Source organism: Myripristis murdjan, chromosome 8, assembly GCF_902150065.1.
Source record: "Myripristis murdjan chromosome 8, fMyrMur1.1, whole genome shotgun sequence".
Taxonomy (NCBI): Eukaryota; Metazoa; Chordata; class Actinopteri; order Holocentriformes; family Holocentridae; genus Myripristis; species Myripristis murdjan.
The window spans coordinates 26,212,493-26,234,865 of record NC_043987.1 but is presented as its reverse complement, the minus strand read 5'-3'; the positions used below and the strand labels follow the sequence as shown (position 1 = coordinate 26,234,865).

General features: G+C 43.3%; 2 protein-coding genes across 3 annotated transcripts; one reads left to right on the top strand and one right to left on the bottom strand.

Annotated features, from left to right (window-relative positions):
- Positions 1–35: 35 nt before the first annotated feature.
- asb16 (ankyrin repeat and SOCS box containing 16) lies at positions 36–5,233 on the bottom strand. 2 transcript variants are annotated; one of them, XM_030058885.1, is made up of 7 exons: positions 4,977–5,233; positions 4,049–4,408; positions 3,660–3,927; positions 2,590–2,998; positions 2,311–2,394; positions 684–794; positions 36–583 (listed from the first exon to the last, which is right to left on the bottom strand). In XM_030058885.1, the coding sequence occupies exons 2-7, from the start codon at positions 4,389–4,391 to the stop codon at positions 398–400; spliced, it is 1,401 nt and encodes a 466-aa protein (XP_029914745.1). In that variant the 5' UTR covers positions 4,392–4,408; positions 4,977–5,233; the 3' UTR covers positions 36–397. The 2 variants fall into 2 exon arrangements, with proteins under 2 accessions (XP_029914745.1, XP_029914744.1); XM_030058884.1 differs by lacking the exon at positions 4,977–5,233 and adding an exon at positions 4,594–4,921 and having other exon boundaries at positions 4,049–4,439.
- A 20-nt stretch (positions 5,234–5,253) lies between these two features.
- hrob (homologous recombination factor with OB-fold) lies at positions 5,254–19,224 on the top strand. Its single transcript, XM_030058883.1, has 10 exons — positions 5,254–5,495; positions 5,662–5,712; positions 5,879–6,886; positions 9,120–9,203; positions 11,578–11,712; positions 14,362–14,470; positions 15,971–16,056; positions 16,260–16,382; positions 17,520–17,724; positions 18,953–19,224. The coding sequence occupies exons 1-10, from the start codon at positions 5,484–5,486 to the stop codon at positions 19,006–19,008; spliced, it is 1,869 nt and encodes a 622-aa protein (XP_029914743.1). The 5' UTR covers positions 5,254–5,483; the 3' UTR covers positions 19,009–19,224.
- The last annotated feature ends 3,149 nt before the right edge of the window (positions 19,225–22,373 follow it).

Here is a 22,373-nt window from a genome sequence, read left to right as displayed (position 1 = left end):
GTATTCATGATTAAGCTTGTACATAGCAAATTCACTGATGTAGAGATGAAACAGGTGATAAATTATTATTATTTTTTTTTTTTTCTGTGCAGAAACGTTGTTGCACAGAAATGAATGGTGATTTTTTAAGACAGCATACTGAAGTTTACAATACTCCCATGGAAGACAGACATTTGTTTATTCTGCAGAATTATTTTTTTTTCTTTTACTGACACATTTGTCAAAATAGCACACTGTAACTGGTGCATAAAAACACACACCAGCTGGGAGGGGAAAAAAATACAGTAGGTTCTTGTAACCTAATCTCAGTTACAGGCAGTGTTTCTGATGATGTACCATACTGGTAGAAAATGCATTGATCTTCATTACAGTACCATGAACAGTCCACACATTGATTTCAGTGGAGTTTCCCTTCATTAGAGAGTAGGAGGTAATCCTTAACAGAGGTGGGAATGTCCAATTTATGGACTGCGGAGTAGCACAGGGCTCCCAGTTTCTGGCGTAAGGCACATCGACAGAGATGCTGCAGAGCCCGAGGCTGGCCACTCATCTGAGACACCACGTCAAAGAAAGACTGGTATTCCTGAAGTGGAGAAAGGAAAATAAAAGCACTGCAGCTCTGGTACACAATACAGTGATAGTACAGTGAATAAGAAGGACTGAAGCTGTTTAATGTTGCTCACCTCGTATATCTCAGTGGACAGAGACTCGATCCAATCACAGGAAGGGATGGACGTATAGGAGTTCAGTATGACTTCCAAGGTTGCAGGGGAGCCAGCACAGCACTTCAGCATCTACTCAGAGTAAAATAAGTGCTTCATCAAAACACTGAAAAAAAATCAAAGTTATTTCATCTTATACTGGGACTTAAAGGGACAGTTCACCCAACAAAACAAGATACACTATATGGACAAAAGTACTGTTACATACTTCTTAATCATTGAAGTCAGGTGTTTCACTCAGTCTCACTGCCACAGGTGTATAAAATCCAGCAGCTAGCCATGCAGTCTGCCTTTACAAACATTTGTGAAAGAATGGCTCATTCTAAAGAGCTCACTGAATTCCAGTGTGGTGCTGTAATAGAAATGTAATAGGATGCCACCGCTGCAACAAGTCAGCTGGTGAAGTTTCTTCCCTCCTAGATATTCCACCATCAGCTGTAAGTGGGATTATTGCAAAGTGGAAGCGTTTAGGAACCACAGCAACTCAGCCACCAGTGGCAGACCACGTATAGTTACAGAGCAGGGTCGCCGAGTGCTGAGGTGCATGGTGTGTAAAAGTGGCCGATGCTCTGCTGACTCAATAACTCCAGGGCTCCAAACCTCCACTGGCATTAACATCAGCACAGAAACTGTGATGTAGAAGAACATGACTGGCCTGCATAGAGCCCTGACCTCAACCCCATCCAACACCTTTAGGATGAACTAGAACAGAGACTGCGAGCCAGGCCCTCTTGTCCAACATCATCTGACATCTGACCTCACAAATGCTTTCCTGGATGAATGGGCAAAAATTGCCACAGACACACTCCAAAATCTTGCAGAGAGCCCTCCCAGAGGAGTGGAAGCTGTTCTAACTGCAAAGGGGGACCAACTCCATATTAATGCCTATGGATTTAGAATGGGATGTCATACAAGCTTGTGTAGGTGACCCAATGCTTTTGTCCATATTGTATATCTCCCCTCTTATCCCTAGTGTAATCTATCCAAACAAATAGTTTCTGTGTAATTTGGTGTTTCCAGTCTCCACCCCAACACAATGGCATCAAAAAATTACACATGGAACAACTCAACAGTAACAGCGCTTTTCAAAAACAATGACACAAATACCCAGCATAATCCACAGCTCTCAGCGGTGAAGAGTTTTTCTGGGGACTACTTCCTGCCAAAGATCAATGACAAACTGTAGATAGCTGCTTCTAACTTCTACTTGACTGGGCAAGCAGACACAGTTTGCTGGTGTTCTTTGGCAGAAAATAGTTCCCTGCAAAACCCTTTGCTCCACAGGAAAAATCAAAGCAGACTGTTAACGTCACCTAATCACACTGAAACTATCTGGGTGGATAGTCTGCACTAGAAGGAAGTGGGAAGTATAAATACCAAGAAATTAGCCTGTGGGGTAGGATAATTCCACTTGTTTACAAAGCAAATACACTTGTTTGAAGACTTTTCTTGAAACGAGTGACACCATTGGAGTAATCTGCCCTGGATTTTAGAATGAAATATTACATTTGACTTGTTAAAACTGCATTTTTTGTAACAATGAAACCTATGACCCAGTAACCATGTTCTCTTAGTTTGGTTACCTAACCTTAGGTGAAGCAGGCTTGGCTCCATGGTTCAGGAGTGAACGTGCTATTGCCTCAGGTTGCTGGTCAGGGTAGTCCTCCACCACCTTTATGGGAATAAATAGAAATAAAGTGTAATATCCCACTGCCTGATCACATTACATATAAAGCATGAACTTAGACAGCCCAAAGTGATCGCTCAGATACTTATTGACTATCCTTCACACTTTCAAACTGAATTTCTTTGTCTTTTCACCTCTCTCACTCCCTCCCCTGAAATCCAACCAATACTCATCTGCCACCTGCAACAGACAATCCATAGGTGTGTAGCCTGCACAGTTGGCTTCGTCTGCCTTGGCTCCATGCTGCAACAGGAGTTCCGCAATACGGGGGCTGCAGTTTGCGCAGGCATTGTGCAGAGGGGTGTGCAGCTTCCTGCCTGCAGTCTGGGGGTTGGCTCCTGCCCCCAGCAGCATCTGGACCACACGGAGGTAGCGACCGGCCTCAGACGGCCTCTCAGCACCAGAGCAGGCAGCATTGAGAGGGGTCTCTCCCTCTCGATTCTTGGCTAACACATCTGCACCATGGGAGAGAAAGAGCTCCACATGCTCCTCCAGGCCTTGCCGAGCTGCCACGTGCAGAGGTGTGAGCCTCGACTCCCTGGTCAAAACATTGACCTCGGCCCCGCCTTCTAACAGCAGCTCAGCACACCTAAAATATTTTGATTGTGATATAGATTCAGGTATCCACACAGCATGAAGTCCATCTTAGCAAGATATACAATCTTATGTTGAGTTTTACAATCTTATTCTGCTTGAGACTAATGACACAATGCTGGATTGCCAAAACCTCATTTCTTTCCAGTGCCTGTTTTCCATTACTTCACTTGTTTTGAGAATTTTCTCAATACAGCTGCCAGCACCTTGTAATTAGACACAGCACTCAAGTTGCTCTATAATTAATCACTTGATACAAGAAAAACTTAATTGGGATTAGAAATAAATAATTTTTCACCCTACTGGCAGACCTTATTTTTGTTTTAAGAAAAAAAAAGAGTTTAATACTCATTAGCAGGGGAAATTGCTTGTCAAGACAAATACTGCTTGCAGTGTAGGATGAGGTAAGATAAAATGCAACAGTAAAGTCGTGGGTCACACACAGGCCTCATAGGATACAACATACAGACATAAATAGTACAACAAACTGGGGCTATGTAAACCTACATAAATATATCCAACCTACATTCTGAACACTTTAACAGCATAAGTAGGCTTCAAATGAATACTTGAAAAGAGCCTCTTGGTTTTGAATAGCAAAAAAAATGCTATCAGTAATGCCATCCCCGGCATAAAAACACCAGCAGACCACTCACTGGAGAGACTGGGCGGAGGTGCAGAGGTGAAGCGGGGCGCTGCCGTCCTCAGCCAGCAGGTCCGGGTCGGCTCCGTGGGACAGAAGCAGCTGGGCGCAGGCCGTGTGGCCGCCTATACAGGCGTCATGGAGGGCAGTACTGCCCCCGGGGTCTGCGTCCACCTCCGCCCCGCGAAACAGCAGCTCCTCTACACAGCCGCTGTGTCCTCTGCTGGCAGCCAGACGCAGGGCCGAGGTTTGCTTCACCTTGGAGCTCAGGGTCCACATGCCTGACGGAGGGAAATAAAAGCTGTCAGGGTGAACACAGAAACTGGTGCAACAGCATTTTGATGCAGGAGCTGTGAGACTTGGTCATGTGGAAACTTAACAGTATATACATGGCTTGCACACCCATCTCTGGAGCCCACACCATCTTCTCATGTACAGTCTCCATCAGTGCGTTAACCATGGCGGGGTCCTTCAGCACCGCATACACTCCCTTTATGTCCCCGCACATGAACGTGTTATGCACGGCCGTGTCTCTGCAGCGCACAGGGGGCGGAGGGGCTCGGACTTCCTGGAGCGGCCGCTGCTGCTGCTTGGGAGGAGGCCTGGGGGCCCGGGGCAGCGGGCCGCGGGTCATGGATCTCCTCCGAGCTAAAGCCCGGCGTGCGTCCTCCCACTCCTGCAGCTCCTGCTCCATTCTCAGCGAGCGGAGTGAGGTAGAGGTGAAGGGAAATGTGTCCTTTGACATGACAATGCCAAGTGAGCCTGCAGTAGGATTTTGTGGCAAGTGAACAGTCTGCTTGTAAGACAAGGACAGATCAAAAGGCAGATGAATGTGATTACATTGAATTCATGCCAGTTCAGTTTCGTCTGAGCTGAGGATCCTATAGCTGCTTAACAACCACACTAGATCGCACTGTAAGGTCACAAAATGCGCAGCTTTTACTCACCCACCCTATCGGAGTGAGTCACACGGGTGTTAACATTCAAGCAGAGGTTCAGGTTTAATCCCTTACTTCCATGAGTGTAATATCCATGTTAAGAAGCAAAGTTCAAATCAAACGCCCTTTTAGAAAGAGTGCAGACACAGTCACAAGATTGTTGCTCAAATACAAGTTCAGTTCTGGCTATTAATAGATAAGAATGCAAGCTGATACTCTGCTGTTGTAGTACTCAGAAATGGCCAGCAGATGGCAGTATCGACCCAGGTAATCTCATCGAAGCGCTTTAGTATATCAAAGATGGCAAACAAACGTTAAGATGATCACTCTGAAAAAACAACTGAGAGGTTATATGAATGGACAGCTAGCATTAATAGCCACCTGATGCATACCTGTAAGGGTTTAGTAATACTCGCGTACATTCACGAATATCCTGTGCTTGCATGTGCCAAACTGGAACACTTACTAAAATTAAAACCTGTGTTCGTTACTGAAAGCGTTGCAATCTGTTTTTCTGTATTCCTGTCTCACCAGGGCGGCTTCCGGTGGCTTTAAATGTTTGTTAGCTTCCTCCTCTCTCATCCATCCACTCTGAGAGAGGAAATATTTCGCCTACCAAAGAGTGTTAAAGTTAAATCGGAAGTAAATGGGAGCGAATCCTCTTGCTACGTACGGACAATAAATATTGATTGCGTCACTACGTCCTGCTTGAACGTGGCGGCGCCAAGCAGCACAGCCAACCATGAAGTTTTTCCATTGCCGTTGTTTATCGGCGTTATATTTTCAAATTTAAGTTATCAAGAAAGAATGTGATTATGCACTAATTGTTACATGACAGTGGATGACTGACTGTGTTCCTGTTCAAACTGATCAAAAAGCGGCTGTCACCGCGAAATCTCATGACTGCGATGGTAAGTAAACCAGTGCAGCTAGCTAGCTAAACTCTCTGACTTCAGTTAGGCTGCGCTGCAGAGTTTTGCCTCGATAAATCTGAGCATATGCGTTCAGTTCCTTGGTATGTATGTGCTGTAAATGCTCCAAATACGTCTTACTATCGTGTTACAACCTGTGTTACAGACCTGCAAATTAAATGGATTGTTCAGCATTGGCGAAGACTTTGATGATGAGGTGATCCCTTCAGACTTCAACACACCTGATTTCACTCGTTACTTAATTCTCACTGTGCTTCTAACATGTTGCAGCATAATGGTTCTCCTTCTGTTCTCCCTGCGTCTCACTGTGTGTGTGTGTGTGTGTGTGTGTGTGTGTGTGTGTGTGTGTGTTCGTTCCTTAGGACCTGCTCGGGACAGACTGGGCTGGCCCAGCAGCGTCTGGACCCGCCAAAGTGGCAGCTGCTGTATCATCCTGTGCGCTGCGGGCTTCCTCTGCTGCTCACACAGAGCAGGAAGAAAATTCCCTTCAGCAAACTGGAGAGAGCTCAGCTGCCCTCTGTAATGGCACCGGATCAGGGAACAGCATGCAGACTGCTGTTGGACAAACTGTTGCTCTGGGTTTGAGGCAACCCGCCTCCACCCAACCGCACTCCCTCCGTCCCCCTGTACTAAATAATGCTCAGACTAATTTGGCATCACAGCAAAGCTGCTTTGACACTGAAGGGCTTCAGAAAGCCTGTGTGGCACAGGATGATTTTGATGATTGGGATGTTGACTTGGCAGACTTGGATGAGTGCGATCCACAGATGGGCGTGGGAGGCCACCTCCCACAGCCGGTTCAGCCCCCAGCTCCGTTCCCAGTTGCACCCACCACTGAGACTGGATTGTTATCCAAAAAGCTGCGGCCCCCGGCTTGTGGAGGGACTCAGACTCTACCTGGCAGGGGTCTGAGAGAGCTCAGCACTCCATGCCACACACCTGGCTTGTCTGCTCGTAATGTACCTCCTCCAACATCCACTTCTCTCCCCGCACCATCTCCAGCCCCCCGTCCTGTGTGCTTCTCAGCCCCTGCCCAGAGCCCTGGTGTTTTCCCTGGCCTCACTGCCACTTCCCACATTTCCAGTCCCTTTCCCAGACCAGTCAGAGAGTCCCAGCAGCCACAGAGGCCGTGCACAACTCCAGCACCTTCCCCTCAGGGTCGCAGCTTGTTTGGTTCCATATCCCCAGCATCTTCCTCCGTGACATGCCCCGGCCTCAGCCCTCGTCCCATTCACACACCGGTCCTCACCAATCACCTGGTCCAGTTGGTGTCTGCATCCAGTAAGCTTCCCAGGAAGAGGCCTCGCCCTGCCCCTCAGCAGCCCAGGACCCGTCGTTTCCCAGGCCCTGCCGGGCTCCTGCCACAGCAGGTTAGTCTCATCCAGGCACACTGATGCACCTGGTCTGTCCCTCTGCCATGAGTCTCAAATGGGCTATAGCTGAATCTTGGCTACACCGAGTTGATATTGCTACATTTATCAGTTTTCACAATATTTACCTTAAATGATAGTTAAACTCAGAGTTGTCCAAGTACATGGAATAGGAATTAAGACTTGACTCGTTTACATACATGTAAGATCAAAAATATTTTAGGAAGACATTGTTAGAATTTGATCTTGTTTGAGTGGTTAAGTTAAAAGTTTTATTTTCATAAGTCATATCTTTAAAAAAAAAAAAAAAAAAAAAAAAAGCTGTTTGACATTCACTCTTTGTCTCAACTGGACCTGGTCCAGTTCCCCTCACTGAAGAATTCCTGAAATATTTCTGATCAGGCTGGTTTGCAGCATATGAACCTGAAAGCCTCTTCTAACTGACTTCATCCTCTGTGAATCAGAGGAGCTGGGGCCTCATGTATAAAGCGTGTGTACGCACAAAAACGTGGCGTACGCCCTTTTCCACGGCAAGGTTCAGATGTATAAAGAGTGAAATGAGCGTGGAAATGTGCGGTGCCTCACGCCAACTTCATAGCTGGCGTACGCACGTTTCTACAGCTATTGTTCCTTTGGCGACACTTAGAGGTGATGCTGGGAAACTGTTGATAATATGAAAACAATTCGTCCCAGACACATGAACAATTAAAACTGATGAACAATTAATACACCCGCATCTCAAAGTGATGAAAATACCGGTGCTGTGGCCTGGTTCAACGCACGATTCATACATTCTGAGGGAGCAGACTACAAACTGGCACTGTGCGCGATAGGTGGCTTCTTGGTGAGTAAATAATTTATTTGTTTAATTGTCCTAATATTAAGCCCCCTCATGCGCATTGAGCATGTGCGCCCCCAAATATGATCGTGTCTTCACAGCATCAGTACCAGTCTGTGGTTCAAGTTAGTGACTTGCTGTTTTTTGCTGGTTAAACTACAGCTTCAGAGCTTTCTGATTGTCACTGTGTGTGAAGTCCTCATGTCAATAGACCCGTGCGTCGGGCGCCCCGGTGGCTTACCGGCCAAGAGCGCGTACCGTACACCAAAGTTCAGTCCCGATCGCAGCGACCGGGGTTCGAATCCGGCCTCAGCTCCTTTGTTGCATGTCGTCCCCTGTTTATCTCTATTGTGACTATCAAATTAAGCAGAACTGCTAAAAAATAATATTAATAAACCCGTGCGTAAAGTGTGAAATGTCTTAATCATCCTCACCTTTTCCCCGGCGCACTTCTGCATTTATTTACAACTAGATCCGTGTAAGTGGTGTATAAAATTAACAAGCAATTAATGAATTCACATCTTACCCGGGAGGCCATTCGGCCCGGCAACATTTGATTTCAACCAATTAAAAGAGGCAAGGACACAGAATTCACGTATTCACCAATGCATTTAATTCAGCCTGTGTGCGCCTTTCCGACCCCACAGCACCGACAGCCCCACACACTCTCCCGCTCACTCCTCTTGCGTTTCGTGTTGGACAGCGTGCCAACATCTTTGCACACCTACACTTCAGTGAGGAACGTCTCTAATTCACATTCCGTGAAATTTCTCTTTTTTCGGTCTTATTCATGTCAAGGGTTGTAGTTTTCTGATCATGCAGAGAGGGCAATCTCAGGTGCCGGGCTCATTTAAATATGATTTGCATATTTAAATGGGGGCGTGGAAAGGGAGGGGTCAGGTACGCCAACATGTGCGCTCAATTCCACGTTGATCGGGATGTTCAAAGGAAATGTGCTTGGATTCATGTGTACGCACAGATTTATACATCTGGATTTTTTTGGGCGTACGCTGTTTTCTGGATTTGAGCGTACGCCATTTTCTAGTAGGAAATCCACGCAAGTCTTTATACATGAGGCCCCTGGTGTCCTCATTTAATCAGGCCCACTATTGTTAGGACTAAAGGCCCAGTCATACTATGCTCCAAAATGTATAGGCATTTACTTTTCCCATCATTCAATTCAAAGCAACTTCAAATAATATATCTGAAAACAATATCATAAACTTTATAATATGGAATCTCTTGAAATGCATGAGCTTTCTTTTGTCAGAATTTGTAGTGCTCCTCTGTGAATCTGTAGTCTATGTTCTGATGAGATAACTGTCAAAGAAGCTGGTTGGTTATGTGCTTCTTTTTACACCATGGTGACATGATATTTTAATTCTTCTCTCTCAGCCTCAGGGCCAGAGCCTGGATGACATAGTGGTGTCTGTTCCCCAGACTCCTGCCCACGGTGCTGTGGCTCGTCTGCCAAACCAGGTAATGTGAGAAAACTGAGAAGACAAGGATATGCACAAAACTCATTTTCATTTCAGGCTTATGTCAAGTTTTAGCTCTTTCTTACATAACAAGACAACAAACAATTCTCTTGATGTAATTATCCATTAAGTGTTGATCTAGTTAGGTGCCTCTTGCTGCAGATGTTCTGTTATGTTAGGTCCAACAGTAATTTCCAATCCTCCTCCCACCATTATCATCTCATAATGAGGTCAGCACTTAGACCTGCACCATAACAAAAAACATACAGTACCGGCCAAAAGTTTGGACACACCTTCTCATTCAATGCGTTTTCTTTATTTTCATGACTATTTACATTGTAGATTCTAACTGAAGGAATCAAAACTATGAATGAACACATGTGGAGTTATGCACTTAACAAAAAAAGGTGAAATAAATGAAAACATGTTTTATATTCTAGTTTCTTCAAAATAGCCACCCTTTGCTCTGATTACTGCTTTGCACACTCTTGGCATTCTCTTGATGAGCTTCAAGAGGTAGTCACCTGAAATGGTTTTCCAACAGTCTTGAGGGAGTTCCCAGAGGTGTTTAGCACTTGTTGGCCCCTTTGCCTTCACTCTGCGGTCCAGCTCACCCCAAACCATCTCGATTGGGTTCAGGTCCGGTGACTGTGGAGGCCAGGTCATCTGCTGCAGCACTCCATCACTCTCCTTCTTGGTCAAATAGCCCTTACACAGCCTGGAGGTGTGTTTGGGGTCATTGTCCTGTTGAAAAATAAATGATGGTCCAACTAAACGCAAACCGGATGGGATGGCATGTTGCTGCAGGATGCTGTGGTAGCCATGCTGGTTCAGTGTGCCTTCAATTTTGAATAAATCCCCAACAGTGTCACCAGCAAATCACCCCCACACCATCACACCTCCTCCTCCATGCTTCACAGTGGGAACCAGGCATGTGGAATCCATCCGTTCACCTTTTCTGCGTCTCACAAAGACACGGCGGTTGGAACCAAAGATCTCAAATTTGGACTCATCAGACCAAAGCACAGATTTCCACTGGTCTAATGTCCATTCCTTGTGTTTCTTGGCCCAAACAAATCTCTTCTGCTTGTTGCCTCTCCTTAGCAGTGGTTTCCTAGCAGCTATTTGACCATGAAGGCCTGATTGGCGCAGTCTCCTCTTAACAGTTGTTCTGGAGTTGGGTCTGCTGCTAGAACTCTGTGTGGCATTTATCTGGTCTCTGATCTGAGCTGCTGTTAACTTGCGATTTCTGAGGCTGGTGACTCGGATGAACTTGTCCTCAGAAGCAGAGGTGACTCTTGGTCTTCCTTTCCTGGGTCGGTCCTCATGTGTGCCAGTTTCGTTTGTAGCGCTTGATGGTTTTTGCGACTCCACTTGGGGACACATTTAAAGTTTTTGCAATTTTCCGGACTGACTGACCTCCATTTCTTAAAGTAATGATGGCCACTCGTTTTTCTTTAGTTAGCTGATTGGTTCTTGCCATAATATGAATTTTAACAGTTGTCCAATAGGGCTGTCGGCTGTGTAGTAACCTGACTTCTGCACAACACATCTGATGGTCCCAACCCCATTGATAAAGCAAGAAATTCCACTAATTAACCCTGATAAGGCACACCTGTGAAGTGAAAACCATTTCAGGTGACTACCTCTTGAAGCTCATGGAGAGAATGCCAAGAGTGTGCAAAGCAGTAATCAGAGCAAAGGGTGGCTATTTTGAAGAAACTAGAATATAAAACATGTTTTCAGTTATTTCACCTTTTTTTGTTAAGTACATAACTCCACATGTGTTCATTCATAGTTTTGATTCCTTCAGTGAGAATCTACAATGTAAATAGTCATGAAAATAAAGAAAACGCATTGAATGAGAAGGTGTGTCCAAACTTTTGGCCTGTACTGTATGTCAAAATCAGTGTCATGGTAAAGGCATAGCTGACCTCATTTTAACAGTGCAGGACAGGTCATGAAGAATTTCTCTGATTGCAGTTATGCTTGTCAGTTCAATGTGACTTTGATCTTCCAAACACTCCCAGACGCATTAAGATTTTGCTCACATTGCTGCTGGACCTTCAAAAGCAGACATGGAAGTGGTCAGGCTTGTGGTGTGATCTGAATTTTGCATAGTTTGGATGTAATTTAGCTCCAGTGACCATGCAAGCAATCTAAAGCGGTTGAGGGGGGGAGTGGGGAAAAGTAATCATCTAGATGTAAAAAAAATACAGCCACAGCACATACGCGACAGACATTTTCAGTCCAAACAGTGTGAACTTATAAAATCCAGTCTCGAGAATCAGAATTCAGAAGTCACATCAAAGATGTGGCCATAATCTTTGTCAGTGCATAAATAGTGTGTACTTGATTGTAAACTTCATTTGCAGCCTCCCAGCTCCCAGACTGAGGAAGATGAATTCAGTGGTGGTCCCTGGGCGGTGATGAAGGCAGAAATGGGATTGGATGAAAGGAACCCCTCATGCTTCCTGCATTCCTACAGTGTTGTCATGGTGCTTCGCAAGGTAACCTTTGTTTTGTCTTTTTTTTTTTTTTTTTTTTTTAATAAAGCAGTCTGTTAAGCTACACCACACATCTTTTTATTAGTGGTCCTGCTCTGATCTTCTGCTGAAAGTAGCAGTACCGTGCTGCATTAAAAATAAATGTCCTGCATTCAAATTTTTACTTAGGTAAAAGTATAGATGTATTTATAGTAAAATATACTTTAGTATCAAAAGTGAAAGAATTCATTCTGAAGATTGATCCCCGTAAGGGTGTTAAGTTACTGATGTTTTAAAGAAGGAGGTTTGCCTTTTTATTTCATTATATTTGTTAACACAAACCTCCTTAACATGTTGATTTTGAATTTCATAGTGCATAATTTCACCAGTCACTTTAATACTGAGGAACTGTGGTGAGTCTTCTCTCTGGCTTCAGCCCAGTCCAAGCCTTGAAGCACCATGATGCATCTCCTTTTCCAAAATGGGATTCTAAATGAAGCCAGAAATGATTTTAATGAGGTTTGAATTAAAAAACAAACACACAAACAAACAAACAAATAAACCAAGAAACCCATCTTGTCCGATATCATGTGGCCCACATGGCTTCAGGTCTAACTACTCCATATGGTGTTGAGAATATAAGGGAATATAAACTCTAACAATGTATCATATTTAATGAGCGTATTGTATGTTTTGAATGTAAAACTGTACTCTGCAGTCTGAACATGTAAAATGTAGTCATGAGGCTCAGAATTCAAAAGTCACATCAATGATTAATAATGAATTAGGCTAGTACATCACTTGGATAAATGTACAGCAGAAAAAATAGCAATGTTTTCCTCTGAAATGTAGTGCAGTAAAAATATCAAGTCTTAGAAATGGAAATACTCCAGTAAACTCCCACATACCCCTCAACTGTACCTAGCATAAGTACAGTGCTCAAGTAAATGTGCTTTGTTACTGTCCAGCTCTGCCTTTTGTTGTGTGAAAGATAATTCAGTGTAGTTACCCACTGGAGAAGTGCACAAGCAGCCCTGTAATGTATGCATCATTACTTGGATGGGGCGATTTATTTTTTATTCATACACCATCAGACGGCATGGCAATGTTGGAGGTGCATTGGCATAATCAGGACAAATGACAGAGCTGGGCTGGAAGTGTTTGTTGTAATTATTAACAGTATTACTCATCAGTCACTCTAATGGTGACTCTGGTGGTACACCACTGTTTCCATACGTCACCTTGGAAGGCAGCTCCCTAGAAATAATTCATCAGTGTTTAATAGAAAGATGTTGAGTGGTACGGTGCTTACTGTTGTTGTGGGCCACTGGCTGTGTTTAAATGCATGGAGGAACCCAGCTTTCAGCCACAGTATGGCCAAGAGCTGGGTTAAGCTGTTTACATGAACCTTGGCTGCCCTGCAATGAGAATCCCTGTTGACACAAATAAACGAACTCACAGAATATTCCTCACTCCCCCTTGACTGAACAACAGCACGGTACTTCTAACACAGGGAAAAGAAATGATGAGCCCAGCTGCAAGTACAGCCCACCGCTGTTTTTATTGACATCCAAATGTACCCATAAACCCTCAACAGCTCTGGGTTTTTGCTGAGGGTGAAAACCAAAAATCAGAAGAGTAAAATGTTTTCACAATGCAGTAATATGGGAAATAAGCCAGGTATTTTACCCAGGTTTCTCATAATCAGAGTATAAGCTTGCCAGTGTTCTTCTGAGTAATGATGTTTACATACATTGATAATAAAAAACTGTAATGATAATAAAATCCCTGAAGTGTCCTACGGGAGACTGTTTGTCCATCCCTAACACATTTTGTCAACCCCTGGACTCAAATGGACGGATGAATATGGGCCACTGCCATCTGTGAGTCATCTTATTGGCCAATGGGCCGACAGAAGTCAACAGGACCAATATTGGCCAATATGATATCCCACCGATAAAACGGTATATCCCTAGTTGCAGTATGTAATTTTATTATGCTTTAGCACCATGAAGCAGCTATTGAGTCTGTATCCAGACTCAAGAGATCAGGAATTATAAACTGAATATTATTTCAATTACCATAAAGGCAATGTTTTTGCACCACAACACGAGTTAACCCCACAAGTGTCAAGCAAAAGCCATGGGAAACGAGGCAAACATGTTTTCTGATACATGTAGGCTACAGAAAATCATAATGCTCTGCTATTTGCAGTAATAAGTAGGAAAAGAATGAAGGAGAAAACAGTTACTATAGTAGTGTTTGGCTAAGGGGAGCTACACACAACAGATGTTGCCTATCTGAACAACAAATGTAAAATTCGATCCATGGATGTTGTTCCAAACTGACTGAACAAGTCTGGGCATTCAGCAGCTTGAATTGCATGTGTACTATTAACCTGGCTAACACCAGGCTCTGCAGGCTAGTGCTGCCCCACACAGCCTGCATCAGTCTGGCTACATATGTGTTTGGGAAGGGAGGGAATTTCTCCCAAAACAAAGAGGCTGTGCCAGCTTGGCTGTTTTGAGAGCTTGAATTTAACAGCCATCACAGTAACAGCAGATTTAGTAGTACTGATCAGCAGCACTAGTGAACTCTGTCTGTGTTATAGTGATTTACACCTTTGAGCAAATAAATTGTCCCATATTGTTATTTTGTCCCTCATCTACCCAGGCTGCCCTGAAACAGCTGGCAAAAAACAAAGTCCCCAACATGGCTGTGCTGCTGAAGAGCATTGTCCACACATACACCGATGCCAAGGCTGTATTTAAAGACCCAACAGGTAGTGCACACACACCCCTAGCTGTTAAATTAGGCTCACTGTAGAAACAAGCATACACTCTCACATGGAACACTGCCTTCCCTGTGTGTATAAGACAACTGCTACAGCCACAAGTAAGTAAAAACACACTTGCCCCCCTAATAACTAGTTGTATTGGCTTCTTCTGTTCAGTAGGATAATAAAATGTGTGTGTGTGTGTGTGTCTGAGAGACAGAGGGAGGGGGAGCAACCAATGGTGAGTAAAAGAGAAAAAGGAGCTCTGTGCTCTTTGCTTCACATTTGACATTTCACTGGGAACTTGCCTGATTGAGCTCCACATGGTACGGGAACAGAGTTCAGCAGCCATAATATGCTTGATTACACACAGACACATACACAAAAGCACACACACACACACACACACACACACACACACACATTCAGCATCCCGTTCAGTGGAGCACATCTGTCCTGCTCTGTGTGCCGGGGGCCTTCTATCTCTCTTCCATCCTTTCTTTCTTTTCCTTTTCTGTCTCCTCAGCTTTGCAGCGTCTCAAGTCTTCCCCCACTCTCGCTGATCCACAGGCACAGCTAAGCTAAGCCGGTTGCCTTGGCCTCCAGAGAGCGAGCGGCATGAGTTGCACTGATTATGAACACTCAAGAGTAGATGTTGCACTCAGCACTGGCCTTAAGTGCTTATTAGCGTTCACATGCAGTGGATAGGTATTTGCAGCGAGTGGATATTGTGTGCCTCTGAGACCACAAAGGGGCTATTCAGTCAATAACACACCTCCCACCCTGATGTGAAGCTATTACTCCAGCAGTCAGTTATTTCCAGAAGCATTTTACACCATACAATGGCTGTACATTCATCACCAATCAGGTTAAATACAGATACTAATCATCAGTGAACATTTGCGATCACAAGGTTACATCGCAAGGGTCAGGTGTGTTGAAATGTCTTCAGTTATGTTCATTTGAGGCCTTTAAAAGATGATGAATGTGTTTAAATATATATTTCAAATCATAAATTCTGTATATGCCCTGCGATGGACTGGCGACCTGTCCAGGGTGTTTCCTTGCCTTCGCCCTATGAGCGCTGGGATTGGCTCCAGCAACCCCCCGCGACCCTAGTGAGGATAAGCGGTTTAGAAGATGAATGAATGAAATTCTGTATACCTTCTCTGATTGATATTTTATCGGAGGTTTTAACATTATATCATTTGATACTAATAGCCACTAAAGAAAAACCAAACAAGGAAGAAGTTACTGTGTATACGATGAATTTGTAACCATTTAAACAAAAAAGCAGTATGGATAGGTGATTATGACTTTTCTTTGATGTACATTATTTATGCCATCTGATGTTGATTAAAAAGATAATCGATATGTATCAATTCTAAAACCAATAGAGGTGGAAAGTTGTTCACATTGTTACACTTTTTAAAAAAAATTTGGTGGCATTACAGGAATGTTCTACAAGCCCTGACTGTTCACCTCTTATGTATGTTTTGACCTAAGGGGAGATTCAGGGAACAGTGCATCGGCGCCTCCTTGAGGACAGACTGGGGGAGCTCAAGCCTGGAGCGGTGCTGCTGCTCAAACAAGTAAGACTGGCTACACAAACGCCTTTTTGTTGGGTCCAAGATGATGACAGTGCTAATCAGTTTGAACTAACACTTCACCCACAATGGCATATCATCCATTTTAACAAAGCCTGAAGCTAAACTAGTTTGCAGTGTGGTTTTATTTCAGCTTTGATAGATTTTTTTCACGTGACGTGTGTTGTGTCTGCCTGCTCTGTGGGAAGGTGGGTGTGTTCTCCCCCTCCCATCGGAACCATTACTTGAATGTCACGCCCAACAACCTGCTGAGGATCTACCCCCCCGATGGAGTCAGTCTGTCCTCCACTCAGCTCCCGCCGCTGGCCCTGGTGAGTGACATGCCAAAAAACAGAAAAACACGATTACATTTTGCCAAAAATGAAATCTGTCACTTAGAAATGTTCTATCAAGCTGTGAACTGTCCCCTAAAAATGTTGTTTTTGTCCCCCATGATGGAACATCAGGGAGGGGACTATGACTGGGGTTTCTCTGACCGTCATGTGAAATTTCTGAGCCCTTGCTGTTTTGGATGAAACTCAGGAGAATGATTGATTTTGTCACAGGTCCAACATTTTGAATATAGATCTCACTGGCCCACCATCAGGCCAGTGGAGCCCTGAGGTTCACAGTCAATATCTTGAATACTGGAGGGTCACATTTGACGAGGAATAATGCGTTCTTGCATCCACAAATTGAAACTGATTGACCCACCACAGTGCCGTCAATAGGCCACAGTGTCAAGCAGCAATTCTCAGACACCACACATCACATAAAAAAATTACCCTCAGTGTAGCTTGTACCAATGTTTTGGGGTGTAATAGTTACTGCAACATGGGAACTACCATTTCCCAACACCTGACATGGGAGACCAACATCAACTCCATCCTCAAAAATGCCCAGCAGAGGATGTACTTAGTCTGTTTGAACTCCTCACCTCTGGCAAATGCTATAGAGCAATGTGCACCAAAACTATGACACTTTGAAAATAGCCCTCTGTCCCTTGTGTAGTATGATTATAGACAGTCCTGTGTCCGAGTCCAGGAAAACAGACTGTTCGTAACCCCAACCCACCCTCAGCATAACACTTACAGACCTCACACGTAGAACATCATGCACACTTGTGAGAAAAGATTGATTGACTGATAGACTGTCTTCTCTCACTTACATGTCTCTGATGTGCACCACCTTTTGTTAAATCAGATATACAATATAAATGTACAATTGTAAATGCATACACAGCTGCTGCATATTGATTATAAATTATTCAGACATAACATTCTGTATATTTACAGTATACCCTGGTGTGCCTACATACGCACCTCCAGTATTCTGTTTGTTCTTCCTAATTATCCTCTGTTTCTTTTTTTTGTTGCCTCTCTTTTTAGTGTAAGTATGAGATGCTTACACGAATTCCTTGCATGCATAAGCACACTTGGCCAATAAAGCTGTTTCTGTTTTCATTTTAGGAGTCGGTGTTGCATTCACCCGCTCAGCCTCCCAGCAGCCCGGTGGGCCCTGTGTCTCGCATGCAGCTGGTGTTTGACGAGGACGAGGAAGAGGAGCAAGAGGAGGGACAGTGCAGGGAGGCTGGTCAAACAGCACAAGTCCCTGTGGACTCCAGAGCCGGCTCCTCCGGGACACCGGCCCCACAGGACCAGGGCTGGGATGCAGGTGGGGTTCCTTGTTACAGAGAGACAGTGAGAGAGAGAGAGAATGTTTGTTTTCCTCTGTGTTTACGTCAAGGTTATTGCAACTAAAACTAAATGTGGAAAAAAACTTTTTAGTTAATATATATATGAAATGTCTTTAGTTTTAATCTTTGTCAGTTTGGTCAAATTTGTCAACACAACAAGCGTGAGGAGTCGGTGCTGGTGTTTACTGAGACTGAGACGTCCATATGACCGGCAGTCAACTGCCTTCACCAAGTGTTTGTATTGTAATACCTATTTTGAACATCTTAAATCTTGCCCCTGACAAACACCCTCCCATATTATTTATAAACACACACACACACACACACACACTAAAAAAAAACAACTAAAACCTACACGGAAACTAATAAAAACTCTACAGAATCTAAACATTTTTTAAAAATAGATGAATGAGCAAAATTGAATGAGCAAACCCACTCTGGAAGCTAACCGAAACTAAACTGAACTGAAAACAAAAATTAAAAATGAAATAAAAATAAATACTAATGAAAAATACAAAACAATAACTCTGGTTTACATCCTGTTTTTTTGGTCGGAATTCACCACCAGGCAAATGCGTCGGAGGATAAACTGGTGAGAGACACCCACCGAACTGTCTGAGACAAGATAACCTTTGAATGAGTCACGTAGACAGTTTTTGATCTTTTTCTGTTTTCAAACTTTGTCTCCACTGACCGCCGAACGCACAGTCTCACCAGGAGCCAGTCACACCAAAGGAAAACAATAGCTCCCTATCAACACAGGCTCTTGCTTGGCTGCTTGTTATACTGCTCCAAACAAAGTGGGAGCAACTTAAACTTGAGTAAACTTTTTCTCCCTCCTGGCTGTTTTGCTGTTGTCTGCATTTCATAACTTGAAAAATGAAAGATTGAAACAGTGAAGGAGGATAACTCTCTAACTTAATTCTAACTTCCTTTTAATTTGAGTCTGTTTAATCTGTTGATCCATTGTTTAACTGAGTGGGGAAATTGTAAGGGGAAAAAAATAGTGCATCTGATTCTACATAAAAATCAGCACTGGGAACAGGTAGGTTTTCTATTCCTACAAAAATGTTGAACTAAACTAGTTATTTTGGTCAGTAACAAGTATTGGAAGGTAAACTGTTGTAGTTAACCAGCCTTTAGTGGGTTCACATAAAGGTGAGTTGTGAACACTGCCCTGTGGTCTGACCTCTCTTTGTTGTGCAGATGACGACTTGGATGAACTCCTGGGAGAGTTACCTGAGGAAACCTACTGCCTCTGACATGAACTTTACGGACTGTCTCTGCTGCTTTTGAGTTGGGCTTTTTCGCATGGCTGACTAAAAATAAACTTGTTTTCTCAATTCGATCTCTTCAAAAGCAGAGCCTCATGATTGCAGAACTACTTGTGAAAATGTGTATATTGTATAAAGACTTTCTTTGTGTTAAGTCAGCAGTCTCTGGTGTCCATTTAAAAAATAAATCACACTACAGCAAAATCTCGACTGCGTTTGTTGATACACATCATTTATGTTTAATGTATATAATCTGTCAGTCACCTGTGGCTAATCTTTGCTCATTAATTAATTAAATGGCTCCAGAAATAAGCCATGTCGGTATAAATTCACTTCTTATATTGTGGTGAGGACTTAAATTCACCTGAGAATCTTTAAGTTAAGGGTCATACTTCACACACTTCTGTAATTCTTGTGCATGGTTGCACTTCCTGCAGTGACACTGAGATGGAAAGCTAATCTGTAAGAAATTGATTTACTACTCCAGGTGAAAGTGAGGTGAAGCTTCTTTGTGTGCACTTGTTTTGGTCCTTACCCTCCATCCTCAGACGTGTCTGTTTCTCCTAGCCTCAAAGTCCAGTGGATAAACTGTGACCCAGCTTGTTTACCATGCATTAAGTACGTGTCAGAGATCTCAAGGGAGAGATTGCAGGGAAGTAGTCTGTGCGTTTGAGTGTGACACGGCCTGCTTGGACAATTGTATTTACCCTGCCCTGTCAGCGGACAGCCGGTGGAGTCCCAGCCTCATGAACTGACTCTCACAAATGCTTTACTGACAGGATCTGAGACCCAGACCCAAACTGCACTACCTTCTGCCTTACAGATGCTGTTAGAAACTCCTAAAAGTAGATTCAGTATAGCCCTCAGCCTCCTGGTTGCCTTGTGTATGATTTGCCCATGCAAGCTGCCTGGCCCATGTTCAGGAGAGAATGAATGGAAATCAAAGAGGAAAATTTGCAGTGGCTTCATAATGCTTCTTACTTTTGTTCTTGCTGTATTCCTGGGGGTGTATTCATAGAGCCTCCTAGTTCAAAGAGATGCTCATAGAAACTGAATGCCCATTCAATTTCTATGGTTCATTGTCTGAAATTCTAAGAAAAGAATTATGAACTATTTTCTAAGAATTTCTCCCTTACACTTAAAACTAGATCCTAATAAATTTTAATTCACAGAGCATCTTGCCCCCTAAGAGAGCTCCTAAGGATGAAAAACTGAGGATGAGGAGGACTTTTAAGAGGCTCAAGAGTTTCTTAAGCAGAGGAGAAAATGGAAGAAAGACAAAGAGGTAGGACAAATGTTCTCCAAACGTTGAATGACAGTGAGTTAGTGAAACACCACAGATTAGATTGCACAGGGATAATGTTTGAGGTTGATCTCATTAGAGATGCTCTCACATCTCCCACCCAACGCTGTGACGCCAGAAATGAAAGTGATCATAACACTATAAGATATTTGGCAACTGGGGAAATGCAGCGGCGCAGCAGTGATGATTTGAGTCTGTCCTTCCATCAGCAGAGTGATTAGATTTAGATTTACACACCAACACCTACTTATATAGCACTGGCCAGCAATCACAGACCCCCTCCTCGCCCTTAATAAACTTAAGTATTAAAATTATCAGCATCATAAATAAACAGATAGAAATAATTACAACAACACTCAGCAATGTGAATACTGCAGGCCTGTGTTTTCAAACATTTTCTGGCCGACTATTAAAGCATTGCTTTCCATTGATTCAACAAAGATGTTTAATACACAAAGTAATAATATTAATAGAGACTCAATTCTGTGATTAGGCCTATCGATTTCCCTGTCCATTCTATGCACATTATAATTTATTTATATGGTATGGCCTTGTAAAAGAATACATCATCATACCGCACCTCCTCACTGTGATAAAAGTTTATGTCCTTTCCTTGCTCAGAGTTGCTCTAAGAATTTTTCATAAATTATTCCTAAACTAAGACTCCTTGCTAGAAATGTTTAGGTGAACTTAGGATCTCTCTGAAAGTATTCTCAGATTGTTTGTGAATGGCCCTGCAGGCCCCTGATTATGAGTGTATAAACATTTTTTGTCTGAGCACCAGCAGGGGGTAGCAGTTCACATCCTCCCAGCCAGTGCAGGTCCTAGTGGACATCATTAGTCAGGTTCACGGAGTAAGGATGGCATAGAGATTCCTACCACCAAGTTAGACAGTCCTGATATGGGAAAAAAGTTTAATTGGAAGGGGATCTAATTCAGGACCAGTGCCAAGGTCTTTGAAATGGTCTGTTTTTGCATTTGAGTGGGTGTGTGTGGGTGTGCGCGCGCACAGAGGGATTGCTCCCTCACTTGTCTGCACATCTACCAATTAAGGACTTTACACAAGGGGTGGGGGAGGGGCGGCTCACTTCCAACAAGTCTGCAGTAGTTGCTCAGACGCTGAACTAATTTGTCCTTCAACTTCAGTCGCCTCTTTCCAGAGGTAATAATCAACTGTGCCCAATCTTGCCAACTCTGGTACTTACATATCCTAATTATCTCCTCGAAAGAACTTATTATTTTTCATAATCCATTAAGATAGATGGAAAGTGTAATTACTCTTTCAGTCTCCTACAGCATATCAGAAGTGCCTTCTTACCAAGAAAAAAAGGAGAAAATGTCAGGCTTTTATTCTCATCTGTGGTTTACTTGGGTTTAGGGGCCTTGGGGTAAAGGGAACTTTCTCATCTCTGATGTAAAGTAAAGTTAATTCTCCGAGATTTGGATGGAGAGGCCTGAGAAATATCCAGTACCTGGCTTTTTTCTTTTTCTTTTTAATAGGCTGCTGAATCTGTCTCTGGTGAACATTTAAGAGCTTACAATGGATGAAAAAAAAATTGCCTATCCAACTTCATTGTAAAAGTCTATGTTTAGGTAAGAAGGTCATTCGGTAGAATAGAAGCAGCAACAAGGGACGTAGCCTAATTCACAATACTGATGATCACAGTCATTTCCTCCAGTGACAGATGGACAACTGATGACTTGACCTTTTCAGTGCGTTGTGGCGATAAGCAACTGATTGATTTCCAGTCACCGTGCTGTGTAAGAACTCAAAAAATGGGTCAATGCAATTTAATAAATTCATAATCCTGAATTTTATTTGTCAAACCCAATGCACTTCAGAGCTTGAAAGATCAAAACAATCAAAAACAGACAGGGCAGATGAGTGCAATTACAAAATTCACACAAATTAGTAAACAACAACAACAACAACAACAACAACAAAAACAGGACATACATGACAAAAAATTGCATTAAAAAAAATGAATTGTCAGATTGAGAGGGATCATCATTACAGAGGTTTCCTACATGAAAAATCACTGTGACATTC

What these genes read in the sequence shown, in the direction of transcription:
- hrob (XM_030058883.1), top strand. An exon ending in CCGGGCTCCTGCCACAGCAG is followed by an intron (nt 6,887 to 9,119) that starts GTTAGTCTCATC and finishes CTTCTCTCTCAG; the next exon opens with CCTCAGGGCCAGAGCCTGGA. An exon ending in CGGTGCTGCTGCTCAAACAA is followed by an intron (nt 16,057 to 16,259) that starts GTAAGACTGGCT and finishes CTCTGTGGGAAG; the next exon opens with GTGGGTGTGTTCTCCCCCTC.
- asb16 (XM_030058885.1), bottom strand. Translation starts at nt 4,391, where the DNA reads ATGTCAAAGGACACATTTCCCTTCACCTCTACCTCACTCCGCTCGCTG. An exon ending in GGTGTGGGCTCCAGAGATGG is followed by an intron (nt 3,928 to 4,048) that starts GTGTGCAAGCCA and finishes TCCCTCCGTCAG; the next exon opens with GCATGTGGACCCTGAGCTCC. An exon ending in ACCTCCGCCCAGTCTCTCCA is followed by an intron (nt 2,999 to 3,659) that starts GTGAGTGGTCTG and finishes AAAATATTTTAG; the next exon opens with GTGTGCTGAGCTGCTGTTAG.